Source organism: Cricetulus griseus, chromosome 4 (genome assembly GCF_003668045.3).
Source record: "Cricetulus griseus strain 17A/GY chromosome 4, alternate assembly CriGri-PICRH-1.0, whole genome shotgun sequence".
NCBI classification, from domain to species: domain Eukaryota; kingdom Metazoa; phylum Chordata; class Mammalia; order Rodentia; family Cricetidae; genus Cricetulus; species Cricetulus griseus.
In genome coordinates, this window is record NC_048597.1 from 77,512,163 (window position 1) to 77,526,903 (window position 14,741).

The window sequence follows — 14,741 nt, forward strand, 5'->3', positions numbered from 1 at the left end:
TGTCACTGAGGTCATCAAGCATGGTGATAAGCACCTTTACCCACTGAGCCATTTCACAGGCCCCGAACTTTGAAATGAGTGGCCCGTACCCAATTTTGTGCACATTCATACACGAGTGCGTGCACACACGAGCACACACACACACACACACACACACACACGGTAGAGGGCAGGGGACACAATGATGGTGATGTGAGTTGGGGTTGCTCTGGTCAGCCATCAGCAGGGATTTGAAGGATGCCCAGCTGTGGGTATGGGGACATGGCTGGCTATGCCTACCTGGTCGAGGCTACCACTGTCCTTGGACAGGCGCCGGAGCTTGCTCTCCAGGTTGACAATGCAGGCTTCCCTCCGCACCATCTCAATTCGCATCTCATCGTTCTTTTCCTCCAGCTCACGGATCTGCTTCCGGTACTTGTCCTTCTCGATTAAGCACTGTGAATATTGAGTTTGTGCCTCATCTCGGGAGTGGAACGCCTGCCAAGGAAGAGCTATGTGTTCATACCAAGTGAACTAAAGCATGGTCAGAGATATGCATTAACTCCAGTTCAGATGTCAAGCAAAGGGACCACTGTGCATTTTGCTTCCTTTCCCCAAGAGATATTATAGATTGAACTTAAGGGTCTACCACTGAGCCATACTCCAGCCCCTCACTGGGGAATTCTAGGCTGATGCTTTACCATTGAGCCACACCCCAGCTCCTCACTAGGGGATTTTTGTTTTGTTTTGTTTTTTGAGACAGGGTTTCTCTGTAGCTTTGGAGGCTGTCTTGGAACTTGCTCAGTAGACCAGGTTGGCATCAAACTCACAGAGATCCACCTGCCTCTGCCTCCCAAGTGCTGGGATTAAAGGTGTGAGCCACCACCATCTGGCCCACTAGGGGATTCTAAGCAGGTGATCTACCACTGAGCCACACCCCCAGCTCCTCACTGGGAGATTCTAAGCACACATTCCACTGTATCCCTCCATCTCCAGCTATCTTCTTAGTTTGTATGTTGAGGCAGGGTCTTACTAAGTTGCCCAAGTGGTGTTGAGCTCACTCTTGTAATCTCAGCAGGCCTTGAGCTTATGATCCTCCTGTTTTTGCCTCCTAAATGCTGAGCGGGCTAGCCCACACTAGCACACCCAACTAATCCCTGTAGCTTGGATATGCCAATTTCTCCCTCTGCATTCTGCAATCCTACAGCCGTGTAACCTGCTCTTGCCATGTACGAGACATGGTTGTGAAGAGCTGTGTTGTACCCTCTCTCCCTCAGGGTCTGCACCATGCCAATATGGTTGGGGTGCTGTTTTGGTAACAATTCCCATCTTCCATATGAGGACACTGAGCCTTCAGGGGGATACCTTGCCTTAGGCATACACTTTATGAGTGACAGAACTGGGATTTAACTTCCTCATTTCACCAAAGAGACCAGGTAAGCATCATGTTCTCTTGTGTGATCCATTGGGGTGCAGCCCAGGCTCCCGTGATCCCCTAAGGCCTGTGTATTATGACCCCCTTGTCCCGGAATGGAATTTATCTCCGAGCTAGAGACAGAAAAGATGGATTCATGAAAAAGCTCTATGTGGTTAGGGACATGGACCACATGACCACAAACCACAGTCAAATAGACTCCATGTGCCATGGGCACTACCGGACAGCCTCAGGGCCCACCATGTCCAAGGCGGCACTGTACCTGGTCGCGCTCTCGTTCCACCTCCTCCAGCTGTAGCATAACCGTATTCATGCGGTGCTTGTACATTTCACAGTCCTTCCCCAGGGTTGAGCACTTGAGTTCCAGGTCCTCCTTCTCTTCCAGGTACTGCCAGCAATGGCAGAGAGCAATGTGGTAATGTCATCAATTGGTTAAGGATAGTAGCTCTGTGTGTGTGTGTGTGTGTGTGTGTGTGTGTGTGTGTGTGTGTATGTGTGTTATGTGTGTTTTATGTATGTGTGTATGTGTGTTATGTGTGTTGTGAGTGTGCATGTTGTGTATGTGTTGTATATGTGTGTGTGGTATGAGTGTGTGTGTGTTGTATATATGTGTGTGGCATGTGACTGTATTGTGTATGTGTGTGTGATATGTGTGTGTGTGCATGAATGAATGTGCATACATGCAAATCCATGTGTGAATGAGGGTGCACACGGCCAGAGGCCAACATCAAGTTATCTTTCTCCTATTGATCTTAAGACAGGGTCTCTCACAGAACCTGGAGCTCACTAATAGGGCAAGGATGGCTGGTCATCCAGTCCCAGGCATCCTCTGGTTTCTACTTCCCAAGCATTAGGATGCAGGTGTGTGCCACCATGCCCGGCTTTAAAAATGGATGCCAGGAATCTAAATCCTTATGCTTGCCCTTTACAGTCTGAGTCATTTCCCCGGTCCAATGGCAATTTGCTTAGTCCCTGCAGTTGGCTTATCCCTTCCCTGACTTGGTATGTTAATTTGGTCTTGATCGCCAGTTATTTGATCAAAAGGGACGACAGGAAGAGGTTGGCCAATCAGCAGTGGATTGATGAGGGATGGACCATGGAGATCCATACTTGGTAGCTAATTGGACTGTCAAGGGGGGAGGTTGGGACTACACTAACACTTATCATTTACAAACTACAATGGGGGTGGATGCTGGGATAGCAATTCAGACCAGGGTTTGATATCAGAGATTCCTGTTAACATGCATCCATGCATGCTGTGGGGGAGGGACCTGGCTGGCTTCGATCCCTTGAGTCTATGGTGCTCCCACCTTGTCCCGCAGTTCCTCCGCCTGTCGAACTTCCTCTTGCAGGTTGTAAATTTTGTTGACAAGTTCCTGCCGGTCCTCTAGCGCCTCCTTCCGGTCATGCTCCAGGATGTCCAAGATGGCCTTGTCTGAGTCAGGCAGACTGCGCTTGCCAGCCTGGATGGCATTGGGGACAGAGGTGAGCACAGAAGGAGGATGACAAAAGGACTAGTCCCAGGCAGCCCCAAGACAGCAGAAGGTTTTGTGGCAGGAGAGAGATGCAGCGGGGAATTGATTGTCTTGGGTCTTTTGGCAGCTTATTATCATTTCTTTCTTTTCATTTCTTTCTTTTCTTTTCTTTCTTACTTTCTTTCTTTCTTTCTTTCTTTCTTTTTTTTTTTTTTTTGGTTTTCCGAGACAGGGTTTCTCTGTGTAGGTTTTGGACCCTATCCTGGCACTCGCTCTGGAGACTAGGCTGGCCTAGAACTCACAGAGATCTGCCTGCCTCTGCTTCCCGAGTGCTGGGATTAAAGGCATGCACCACCAACGCCCAGCTTATTATCATTTCTTAAGTTTATTACCTGTAAAGAATCAGGGAGTCCCCAGCCCATTGTTCCATCCCAGCTCTTACTGGAACCCAGTGAAACATCTGTGGCCTCTCAAGACACTTCAGAGGAGACACCTCTGCATTCGGTTATCCCCTCCCAAAACATCAACTAACCAAATCCTGCTCCAAGAGCCCTGAGCCACAGGCAGCTATGAGGGATCATTCTAGAAGGTTGGAGATGTGTTTCCTTCCCTTGCAAATATATTTTGAAGCATTGACCCTCAGTGATAATTTCCTTCTATACCCACACATTTCCAAAGTGACAAATGTGGGAGGCCTTGAGGTTGGAGCACAGGGAATTACATTCAGTAGAATGTTCAGGGATCTCTAAGGTTTCCTGAATGTTCTCTTCTCCCAGAGCTGGGGTTTCCATGTGGATGATATTCTCATTTGTCATTTTTTCCTCTACGTATTATCACCTATAATTAGGGTTGAGGATGGAGTTCAGTGATAGAGACTTTGCCTAGAATAGTCAAAGCATTGCCAACAGTACTGGGGATTGAACCTAGGGCCTTGGGCATTTGAGTCAGGTGCTTTACCACTGAGCCACACCCCAAGTCCCTCACCGGGGGATTCTAGGCAGGTGCTCTAATATTGAGCCACACCCCAGTGCCTCACTGGGGACTCTAGGCAGGTACTCTATCTCTGAGTTACACCCCAACCCCTCACTGAGGAATTCTAGGCAGGTGCTCTACTACTGAACTATAGCATCATCCCTCTTTAAATACTTTAAATTTTAGTCATCTCACCAACTTGCTCTGGTTGCCCTTGAATTCACTCGGTTATCATAGGGAGGCTTCAATCTTGTAATACTCTAGCCTCAGCCTCCCAAGCACCTGGGATGATAGACCTGTACAACTAGGCCTGACAAAACAAAACCAAAACCAAAACCAAAACAACAACAACCCCCCCCCAACAAGAAACTGCCTGTTTTCTAAAACAAACAAACAAACAAACCCCAAACTCAAAAAACCAATCAAACAAAAATACCTTTTATATAATGTCAAGCCCCTGCCAAGAGGGTTTGTAGTCACTCCTCCTTTACATTGGGAGAATGTGCAGTTCCAAGGCTGACATGCATTGCCTGTGACTCTGTAGCTAGTAAGCTGGGATTTATTCATCCTCTAGCAGGTGCACCCACCCTGCCCCGCCTCCCCCTCACCTACATAAGGATGTTGCTTCTCACCTGGATGATGGACTGCAGTTCCTGGATCTTGGTCTTCAGCATCTCATTCTCCCGCTCCAGTTCCAGGACCTGCTCTTTCTTTGGCCGGTTCTCAATGTCGTTCTTGAGCTTCAAGGACTGATTTCTCTCCAGCTTACATTCTTCCTCCATTTTGTTCAATCGATGTTTGAGTTGGTCTATCTAAAAATATCCATGTTAACAGAGGGGTGAGGACAGCTGGCAAGAGATGTTGGAAAGTGGCTCTGTTGGTGAAGTGCTCGCCATCTGAGCATCAGGACCCAAGTTTGGATCCTTAGGGCCCAAAATACTGGGCATGGTAGTACATGCTTTTAATCCAAGTGCTGAGAAGGCAGAGAGACGGGCAGAGCCCCGGACTCACTGATCAGCCAGCCTAGCCTCCTATGTGAGGCACAGGCCAGTGAGAGCCCTGTCTAAAAATACAAGGTGAGTGGTGCCTGAAAAAAGACAGCTAAAGTTGTCCTATGGTCTTCACACTCACACACGCATACTCAAATATTCGTTCCCTAACAATGCAACCCCTAATATCTATAACATTTGCCTGTCCATCTGTCTGTCTCTGTCCATCCATCCATCCATCCATCCATCCATCCATCCATCCATCCATCCACATGTCCATCCATCTATCCATCCATCCATCCATCCATCCATCCATCCATCCATCCATCCATCCATTTGGCCATCTATCATATCAATTTGTCCATCCATCCATCCATCCATCCATCCATCCATCCATCTATCCATCCATCCGAGTGTAATTCAAAATAAAGTTCTAATAAAGAAACTTCTAAGTCTCTGCTACAGACTGATTTTTCCAAATCCCAAGTAGACAGCCCAGAGGCCTCTTCCTGATCCTTACATGTAAAACAATTCCTATTCAGCATCTTTGAAGTTCAGGTTGGCCCAGACTTCCAGTCCCACACATGTGTGAGACTTACTGTGCTAAAGATTGGCAGTATTATCTCAGCAATCCTAGAGCACAGATACCATTTCCTGTATCAGCTGGTACAAATGAAAAACAAACAAACAAACAAAACCAAGGAACATCCAAATCAATATACAACCCACAATCCCTGAGGCCATAGCCAACAAGGCCATAAAGTCAGAAGTGAAAATCTGAACCCTGGAAGATAAAATGTCCTAAAAAATTACTTATTTTATGGTTATGAATATTTTGTCTGCATGTGTGTCTATAGCACACATGTGCTTATGAAGGGCAGGGCATCAGATACCCTGAAACTGGAGTTACAGATGGTTGTGAGCTGCCATGAGGATGCTGGGAACTGAACCTGGGTCCTCTGGAAGAGCATCAAGTGCTCCTTATTGCTGAGCCGTCTCTCCAGCCTTCCCTTATTTTCTTAGGCAATGTCTTGTTGTGTAACCAACGCTGGCCTCAAACTTGTCATATAGCTCATGCTGGCCTTGAACTTGTGATCCTCCTGCCCCATTCTCCCTAGTGTTGGGAGTGTAAGCATGCACCCTCCATGCCTGGCTTCATGCTCTTAACTGAAATGAAGACTCAATCCACCCGAATTCCTACTGCTTGTTTACTGACCATTATACTTCATTAAATCGTACGTGACCTGAGCAGAAATCAGGTTATTTATCCCTGAGTCCCCCTGCAGTGCTTAACATAGTGTCTTACTCATGGCAGGTGCTTAATAAATATCCCAAGAATCTGCTTTCCACCCGGCAGCCAGAGCAAGCCTCCTGAGCCATAAATCAGCTGTCACGCCCCAGCTCGCAATCCGTCAGTGGCTTCCCATCACTGGGAGAATAAATCCCAGAGTTCTTACTGTGCCCCTGTGATCTGGATCCACACCACATCTCCTCCTCCTTTTGGGCCATTTGCTCATTTGGCTCCAGGGTCACTCTTTCTCCAAAGAAGACAGAAAGAGCCAAGAGACTTGCACCCCCCATTTCTGTCCCTGACTTGCTTTCTCACTCTCTTATTTTTTTTGTAAAAAACATTTGTTACATGTATTAATTATACATGACAATGAGTTTCATTCTGACATTTTCATGCATGTATACCCTTTATTTATTTATTTATCTATCATATTCACCCTATTAACCTCTCTTGTCCCCTCCTACTCTTGCTGATCCCCTTCCTCTTCCCAACTAGGTTCCCCCTTTTGGGGGACCCAGTGAGTTTCATTAGGGTTGTTTTTTATAGGGGACGGGGTGAAGAGTTATTGACAGGAATATACATACTTTACCACTGGCTATACTGCTGAAGGAAATACCTCCTCCTCCTTCAGAAACCATGGACTGTTTATAGCTCCTTAAGGAGGACTGGGGGATCGTGGGCCCCTCCCCCTTTCATGGCAAGACGTTGATGAGCCCAATCTTGCGCATTTAATCACAACTATTGGGAGTTCAAGAGTTTAATGGCCCGGTAATGTCTGGAAGACTGCATTTCACACACTCCATCCCTTTCTCCTCTTTTCCATTCTTTCTGTCTATTTTCCCATGGTGCTCCCTGCGCCTTTGGGGTAGCAGTAACCAGCATCTCTCACTCTCTCCTCATTCTTCAGCCTTCTTTTTACTTTTAGACAGGGTCTTGCTCTTTTGGTATATAGTATGGGCTGAGCTGGCATGGAAACTTGTGATCCTCCTGCCTCAACTTCCTGAGCGATAGGATTACAGGTCTAAACTTCCATGCATGGCTTTATCTTCTTTCTATTCTTGATGCATTTCAAACAATCAGGTGGATTATCCTGGAGTTCCATGGAGGCATCTCTTTTTTTTTTTTTTGTTTTTGTTTTTTTGTTTTGTTTTTTCGAGACAGGGTTTCTCTGTGTAGCTTTGGAGCCTATCCTGGCACTCGAGGCATCTCACTTTTAAGGCTCATAGACCTGAAACACAGCTAGGAATATGGTGGGTTTCAATAAACCAAAGGGAAGATGAGGACAAGGTGATACAGACCTGTAATCCCAGAATTATGAGGCTGAGGCAGGAGGATTTTGGGTTCAAGGCCAGACTGGGTTATATAGCAAAACCCTGTCTCAGGAAAACAAAAACAAACAGATAAACAAAAAATTGAAATGAAGCAAATCTCTTTTGTCTTCTCCACTTAGGAGGTGAATTCATTAAATAGATCAACCATTTGGCTGTTTTTGTTTTTGTTTTTTTTTCCCCGATAAACATACTGATTACCTCATGTGCCAGCAAGCACGCTGAGCTCTGCGAATGCAGACTCTCAGGAGTTTACCCCCACCTGACAGGTGCTATCCATCTTCTCACTAAGTTTTGTAAGTGTCACAATATGCTGCACGGGGTCTCCTGTGTCCCTTCACACACCTTCAGCCCTGAGTCTGAAATGTCTCCTCATCTTTCCTGGCACAGGGTCTGTGTGCCCGTGTCTGTACATGCTCAATGTGGATCTAAGTTCCATAACTTCCTGTGAGCTTTTATGCATGAACCTGAAGATATTCAGAGTGTACATGGGCTCATCACCCTCTGGCCAGCATGCATGTGTCTGCACATGCGCAGAGTGTATCTAGGTGGAGGACTAAGCCGTTAAGGCCTATTGGCTTGAAATACACTTGTGTACGGTGACTGTAGAGCCTGAGAGCTTGCGTCCTCCCCCCCTCTGTCTCTCCTCGCTTGTCTGGGGCACAAAGTTGGGGGAGGGCTCCGTGACATGTCTGCATGTGACCCTTTAGCGGTCTTGTGCCCCAGGGACATTTCTTTCCCCTTCCCTCAGTTCAGCCAGAGCCCAGGTGTCCCCACCTCAAGCTGGAGGTCGCGGCTCCTCATCACTGCCATGTTTTTCTCCTCACTGAGCTGAGCATAGCGCATGGCTAAGTTGTAGTTGTCATCCTTGACCTTAACCAGCTCGTCATTGTAGCTGTCCCGCTCCTCCTTCATCTTGTAGTACCGCTCCTGGAAGGTGAGCAGCTCCACTCGAGTCAGGGTCAGCTGCTTCTTTTCATCCTCCAGCTGCCTGGACTTGGCCAGCAGCTCACAGCGCTGAAGGTCCTTAGCTTTCACCTGCTGCTGCAGTTTGATGACCTCGTTCATCAGGAAGTGCGTGAGGCCCTCATGGCCCTCCTCCACTGAGGAGAGAGGTACCCAGTCAGGCCTGAGGTGTGGGGCAGGGATGGTGTCACTTACTCACTCACACACTCACTGTGATGATCTACATTGCCAATTAGACAGGATCTAGAACCTAGGAGGCAAACCGCTGGGCACATCTGTGAGGGATTATCTCGACGAGGTTAACTGAGGTGGGAAGACCCACCCTAACTGGAGGCTGCACCATCCCACAGGCTGGGGTCCTGGTCTGGATAAAATGGAGAAAGTAAGCTGAGCACCTGGACCCATCTCTCTCTGCTTTCTGACTACAGATACAATACAATTGGCTGCCTCATGCTCCTGCCACCATGCACTCCCCATGATGGACTCGTAACCCTCAAAAAAGAAACCTTCTTTCTTTAAATTGCTTTAGTATTTTGTTACAGGAACAAGAAAAGTAACTAATATACCTGCCAACATTTTATTTATTGCAATGCTGGGGATCAAACTATAGCACTTAGCTATAACTCCGGTGCTTTATAACATTTTGGAGATAAAGTGTCACTGAGTCATCCAGGCTGGCTTCATCTTGAATTTGCCTATCTCAGTCTTTCAAGTATCTGGGATTATGAGCTTGTACTGCCAGGCCTGGATAGCGGTATTTACCAAGCTCTTACTTCCTGCTAGGCAGTGGGGGGGGGGGAGTGTCAAGATGAGCCAAACAGGCCTTGGTTGTAGTAGACCTTACTGTATAGTAAAAAAGACAGATGTTAAAAAAAAAATCAAATGGTGACAACAATATAACCATGAGGATCCCATACTGTATAGGCACAATGATCATGAGTGTGTGTCATGGGGGAGGCAGAGGTTGAGTTTTGGAGGGGCAGAGGAACAGTTTTAGAAAGAGAGGGAGGGATGCAGTAAGGGAGAGGAGGGGCAGAGAATGTGCTGGAAAAACTGGAGCATGTAGTATGTAGGGACCTTATGGTCACATTAAAGGCTGTGTCTTGGGTCTAAGCTGACAAAGGTGATAGCAGTAAGACTACCACAGCAAACCTCGGATGGGTAAAGGGAATGGATCTTGGGGGCTGGACACAGGGTAGACGGTAAACTGACTCAAGACCTTGTAGGAGGGAAGATTCCGAGGGTAGAATGAACTTATGCCATGACTGCAGCACTGTTGGGAGGGGCGATTCATGAGCACCCACTTCTGTTAGCCCTCGCTTCAGCTTGTCCCTGTCACCTATCTTGTGTCAGCAGTTAAAGTAAGTGATGGGCAGCAGTAAGTGACAAGAATCCATCATGTCACTATCCCTCTGAGGAACACACACACACACACACACACACACACACACACACACACACACCCCATTCCGCTAGAGTCCCCATGCCCCTGGTAGCAGAGCCACTTACCCACAATGGTAGAGAATCTCCGGGTGGGCTCCTTTCCCGTCACCAGTTTGTAAAGTTCTGGGTAGTAGAACTCTAGACTCTCCAGGAAGACCACATAGCCCCTTTGTCCCTTGGTGTGAAGAATGTCCAACAAACGGCCTGTGGGGGAGCGGGAAGGGAGAGGTCAGTCCAAACTGTGAGAATGTATTTGATTGGATGCCAGTCTCCGTGTCTCATCCTAAACTTATAATCCTTAACAGCTCTAAGAAGACAGCCTGTGTGTGTGTGTGTGTGTGTGTGTGTGTGTGTGTGTGTGTGTGTGTGTGTTGTTTATGTGGGCACTTACATGCCATGATGTGTGTGTGTGTGTGTGTGTGTGTGTGTGCCGGGGTTGGGGGGAGTTGAAGAAACCCTCAAGTGTTAGCTCTTGTCTTCTACCTAACTTAAGACAGAGTCTCTCATATACTACTGAGAATTCCAGGCTAGCTAGTCTGTTAGCTTCCAGGGATTCTGTACCCATCTCCCATTTCCTTGAAGAAAACTGACTCTCCCTCCCCCAAAATATCAGTTGCCAACAGCTCCTCAACTAGGCATGAGACTTCATGATATCCTCTCCTACCTAGTCTGGTATTTTGGCTGGCTTTATCTTGTTTGGGTCTTATACATGCAGTCATTGCTACTGTGAATTCATGGTGCAATGTTTCTGTTATGTGTGACAAATAGTAATTTTTTTCTTTCCTACATCTTCTACCTCTGGCTCTTACTCTTACATTCTTTCTGCTCCCTCTTTCTCAATGATCCCTGAGGTTTGGGGTGTGTGTGTCGTATGAATGTCCTACATAGAGGGGTTTAAATGCGGTTAACATATAATGGGGCATAATGACTCTCTCAGACATTCTCCATTTTTGATTCAGGACCTTTTGCTGACCTACAGTGTGCCAAGCAGGCTAGGCTGGCTGGCTAGTGAGTGTTAGCCTGTCTCCATATCCCCAGCACTAGGATTAAAGCACAACCCTCCATACCAAAAGTCTCATCAAATTCTTTCATTACTGAGTTGTAGCAGGGAGTCTGGACAATGCAAATCAAAGAGCTAGGTCCTTGGCAGAATCCATGAATGTTCAGTGTGTCAATAAATCGATAAAACCTGGATAGATGGCTTTATTGACACAGAGAGAGCCATAAACCATCATCTTCAAAGATATTCCCAACCTACTAGTGTTATGAACCATGAGCCATATAAATGAAAGGTCTGGGGATATAGCTCAGTGGTAGAGTAATTGTGTTGCATATGCAAGATTCTGATTTTGATCTTCAAGTACCACAAAAAGACAAAAACAAACCCCACAAAGTAGAACAAAAAAACCCTAAACATTCAGGCACCAGTTCTGTTATTGGAGAAGATTGGGAGTCTATGGTATAACAATGCCTGGCTCCCCAGGATTCAGAGTGAGAAGACAAATATTTGCAAGCTATGGTTTGAATATGAGATGCCTTTCAAAGGCTTGCATGTTTGAACACTTGGTCCCCCGCTGGTGGAACTGTTTGAGAAAGTTGTGGAACCTTTAGGAGGTGGAGTTTTGCTGGAGGAAGACAGTCACTGGAGGAGGGCCTTGAGGTTTTATAGCCCTGCCCCATTTTCTGCTTATTCTCAGATTCCTGTGTGTAGATGCAATGTGACAAGCCATGATGGAATGAGTCACCTCTGACTGTGAGCCAAAACAAACCTTTTCCTCCCTTAAATTGCCTATTGTCAGGCATTTTGTTATAGCATGAGAAAGGTAACTAATACATGTGTAAGCCTGGGAAAATCATAGGGATGAGACACAAATCTGTTCTTTTGGAATCTTACACATCCTGGAGACATTGTTATGTGGAATCCTTCCAGCAGTTTCTAGCATCCATCCTACTTGTCCTTTTGTCCTCTCAGAGGTTCACGTGTCCTGAATTCTAGAGAAGACACTTAGTGGTGGGACCTTTACAAGGTAGGGGGATTCTAAAGTCATTCATGGCTGTGCTCCTGAAAAGTTCCTCTGGTGTCCTGGTGATGTCATCTTTTCCTCATCCACAACATGAATAAGAGGTCTTTCACCAGAGCTGAGCCAAACTGAGTTAAACCCCCTCCCCCTTTTAAAAATAAACTATCCTGCTTCAGGTTTTTGTTGTATCAACAAAAACAAGGGAGAAGACATTACTGATTTCTCTTACTGTTTATACTTCATGGTCTGTCTTTAAATATTTTTCAGATACCACTTCCCCTGAGGTTCCTAACACTCCACCATTTTCATAGAACAGAAAGGATCAATTTCATTGTGTGTCAGTCTTGACTGTTTGGTTGAGGCTGCCTGGAGCACTGTGTTGAAAAGGATTCCAAAGTGGCATCCAAGCTCAGTGGGAAAACATGCTGTGCTTAATTAAGGCTGGCTTCCATGGATACAAGAGACAGTGGAAACATGCCGACCACTTGTCATCAGCCCTGCTGTGGGATGGGGATTTCCAAACCTTTCCAACTGTGGCCCACAGAAAGAAAAACATTGTGTAGCGTGACCCGGTACCCAGTACAGAGATGAGCACACAAACATGGGTCCATGAAAAAGTACAATAAAGTTGAGCAAGTGTTATGAACCATTAGAAAGCCTGTAGACTTCTCTCAGAACAGCATATATATTATATATATATATATATATATATATATATATATATGGTGCTGGAGATGGAAAACATAGGTTTGTGCATACCAGGCAAACACTACCATTGAACCACACCCTCAGCCCCTCACTGGGGGATTCTAGGCAGGTGCTCAACCACATAGTTGCATCTCCCAGCAAAATAGCATTTTAAAACATTACAAGCACCAGATCACAGAGGGACCCAAGTATAATAAAATACAGCTCTCAAATATTAAAGGAGCTTGTGATTTGGTACTAAATGACTTTCTTTATTAATGCATTAAACAACAAGTTCTTTTGACAGGTCTAATGACTGCTGTAAGTTTTAGACAGGGATGAGTAAAAACAGCACATGAGGACATCTGCAGAATTGCGATATGATATAGACCACCCCTGTTGTTTTTACTGTTGACAAAGTCACAGGTGTTACTAATCAGTAGTGTGATCTGTTGCCTGCTGACACTCATAAAGGAAGGCAATGCTGAATGTCAGTGTAGGTTTGTAAAAGTAAAATATGTACCCTCTCCTTTAAGTTCATTGATTCTGAGTTCTGCACATGTCAAGCTTAGACAAGGCAGAGAGTGGTCTACTCATGTTGTTTTCTCCAGGTATAACATTCCAACCTGGAGGGAGGACTAGGGATACCCAGGTAAGGAAGTTCTGAGACTTAGACATCATGAAGCTCAGGAGATTTTCCAGCCCCCCCCCCAGACGTTTCATAGACAGTGGCAATTGCCTCGGGGAGGGGATTCTTCAGTGGAGCTGCCTGCAAGTTGTACATGAAGCTTAGGGATGCAGGTTTGGAGAGTCTGTCATCGTGTTGGGGTGGAACTTCTGTGCTGAAACTTCCGGAGTCACCTAGGCTCCTGTGAGGGACCTCTCATCCTGTGAGGGACCTCTCACCCAAGCTCTTGTGGGGAGCCTCTCAATCAGGCTCCTGTGAGGAGACTCTCATAGTGTATGGACCCATTTTCCCACATAAGCAACCACTCACCCATAGTCTTGCAAGGGACTCCCCTCTCCATGCTCCTCTAATGAACCCTTCACCTACATTCTGTAAGTAACACCATCCATGCCCATGTAACTCCTCACCCATGCTCCCGTAAGTAACCTTGATAAGTAACTCATTGGTTCCCTGAGACAGACTTGGGTGGCGCTGTGTCTTTGGTCTGTCATTGGTCCCTAGCTGGGGTGGGTAGACATTCACTAGGAAAAGTCGAGTAACACAACATCTCTGGATCCTGGAATGAAACCCCAAGTCTAGATGAGCTAAATCATCTTGATCCAGCTAAATCAGAGGCAATCCCTTGACTGGCCATGTGTGGCATACTCATCTTCCTTCCCACTCTTACCTGCCCTGTTGATTTTGGATGGGAGCATGGGCGCGTTGAGCACCTCATCTTCATCTTGCTCATCTATGACCTTGCACTGGCGCAGGTAGGGGGTGAGCTTGGCAGGATTGATGTAGCGGCTCAGCATGTGCCGGTTGCATTCTACATTCTCCCACAGGGCATCCTCTTCATCCTTCAGCGTCTCCATGTAGTCATCCATAGCCGGCCCTCCTCCTGTGAGGTATAAACCCCAACAAGGTTAATAAAAAAGCCTCTATGGAACAATGCTATAAAATGCTTGGGAGTGGAGTGATGGCTGGAATATATCACTGGACTGAAAAAAAAAGTATAGCAGAGAAAAGTGAGTAGAACATATTGCCTTTTGTCCAAGGGAGAAGGGGATGGGGACATAAATAGAAGTATAAATTTTCTTACATACTAAACACAAAACAATAGAAAGATGAGCTGTAACATTTTTAAAGGATAGCTTAGAGGGAAAGAGGAAAAGTCCTGTCGTTGGGGTATGCTCTTCCCATGCAGGTTTTATCTTACTAAGAATATATCTTTCTCCAAACAATATTTATATAATACCATTTGTTTTCAAATTCCACCCAAACAATACCGTACTGTTTGTATCTCTTTTGATATTGCTTTCCCCCTCCTATATTTTTCCAGGTTTATTTAGGTGGGCATATATAGATCTAATTAGTTCATTTTTAAAATGTAGCCCTATTAAAATACAACTCAAACACTATTAAATTGTTCATTTTAATTTAATGACTTAAACTATTTATCATTTATGTATGCCTGTGAGAATTTAT

The 14,741-nt window shown here is 45.9% G+C and overlaps 1 protein-coding gene across 1 annotated transcript in view; it reads right to left on the reverse strand.

Annotated features, from left to right (window-relative positions):
* Card11 (caspase recruitment domain family member 11) overlaps positions 1 to 14,167 on the reverse strand; it is a gene marked incomplete at its 5' end in the record, with an annotated part of 40,585 nt that extends 26,418 nt beyond the window's left edge. Inside the window, 7 exons of the mRNA XM_035444148.1 lie at positions 280 to 477; positions 1,677 to 1,802; positions 2,725 to 2,877; positions 4,494 to 4,673; positions 8,247 to 8,572; positions 9,945 to 10,082; positions 13,942 to 14,167. Of these exons, the coding sequence (XP_035300039.1) occupies positions 280 to 477; positions 1,677 to 1,802; positions 2,725 to 2,877; positions 4,494 to 4,673; positions 8,247 to 8,572; positions 9,945 to 10,082; positions 13,942 to 14,167 (1,347 nt within the window). The remainder of the gene's footprint in view (positions 1 to 279; positions 478 to 1,676; positions 1,803 to 2,724; positions 2,878 to 4,493; positions 4,674 to 8,246; positions 8,573 to 9,944; positions 10,083 to 13,941) is intronic.
* Positions 14,168 to 14,741: the final 574 nt, after the last annotated feature.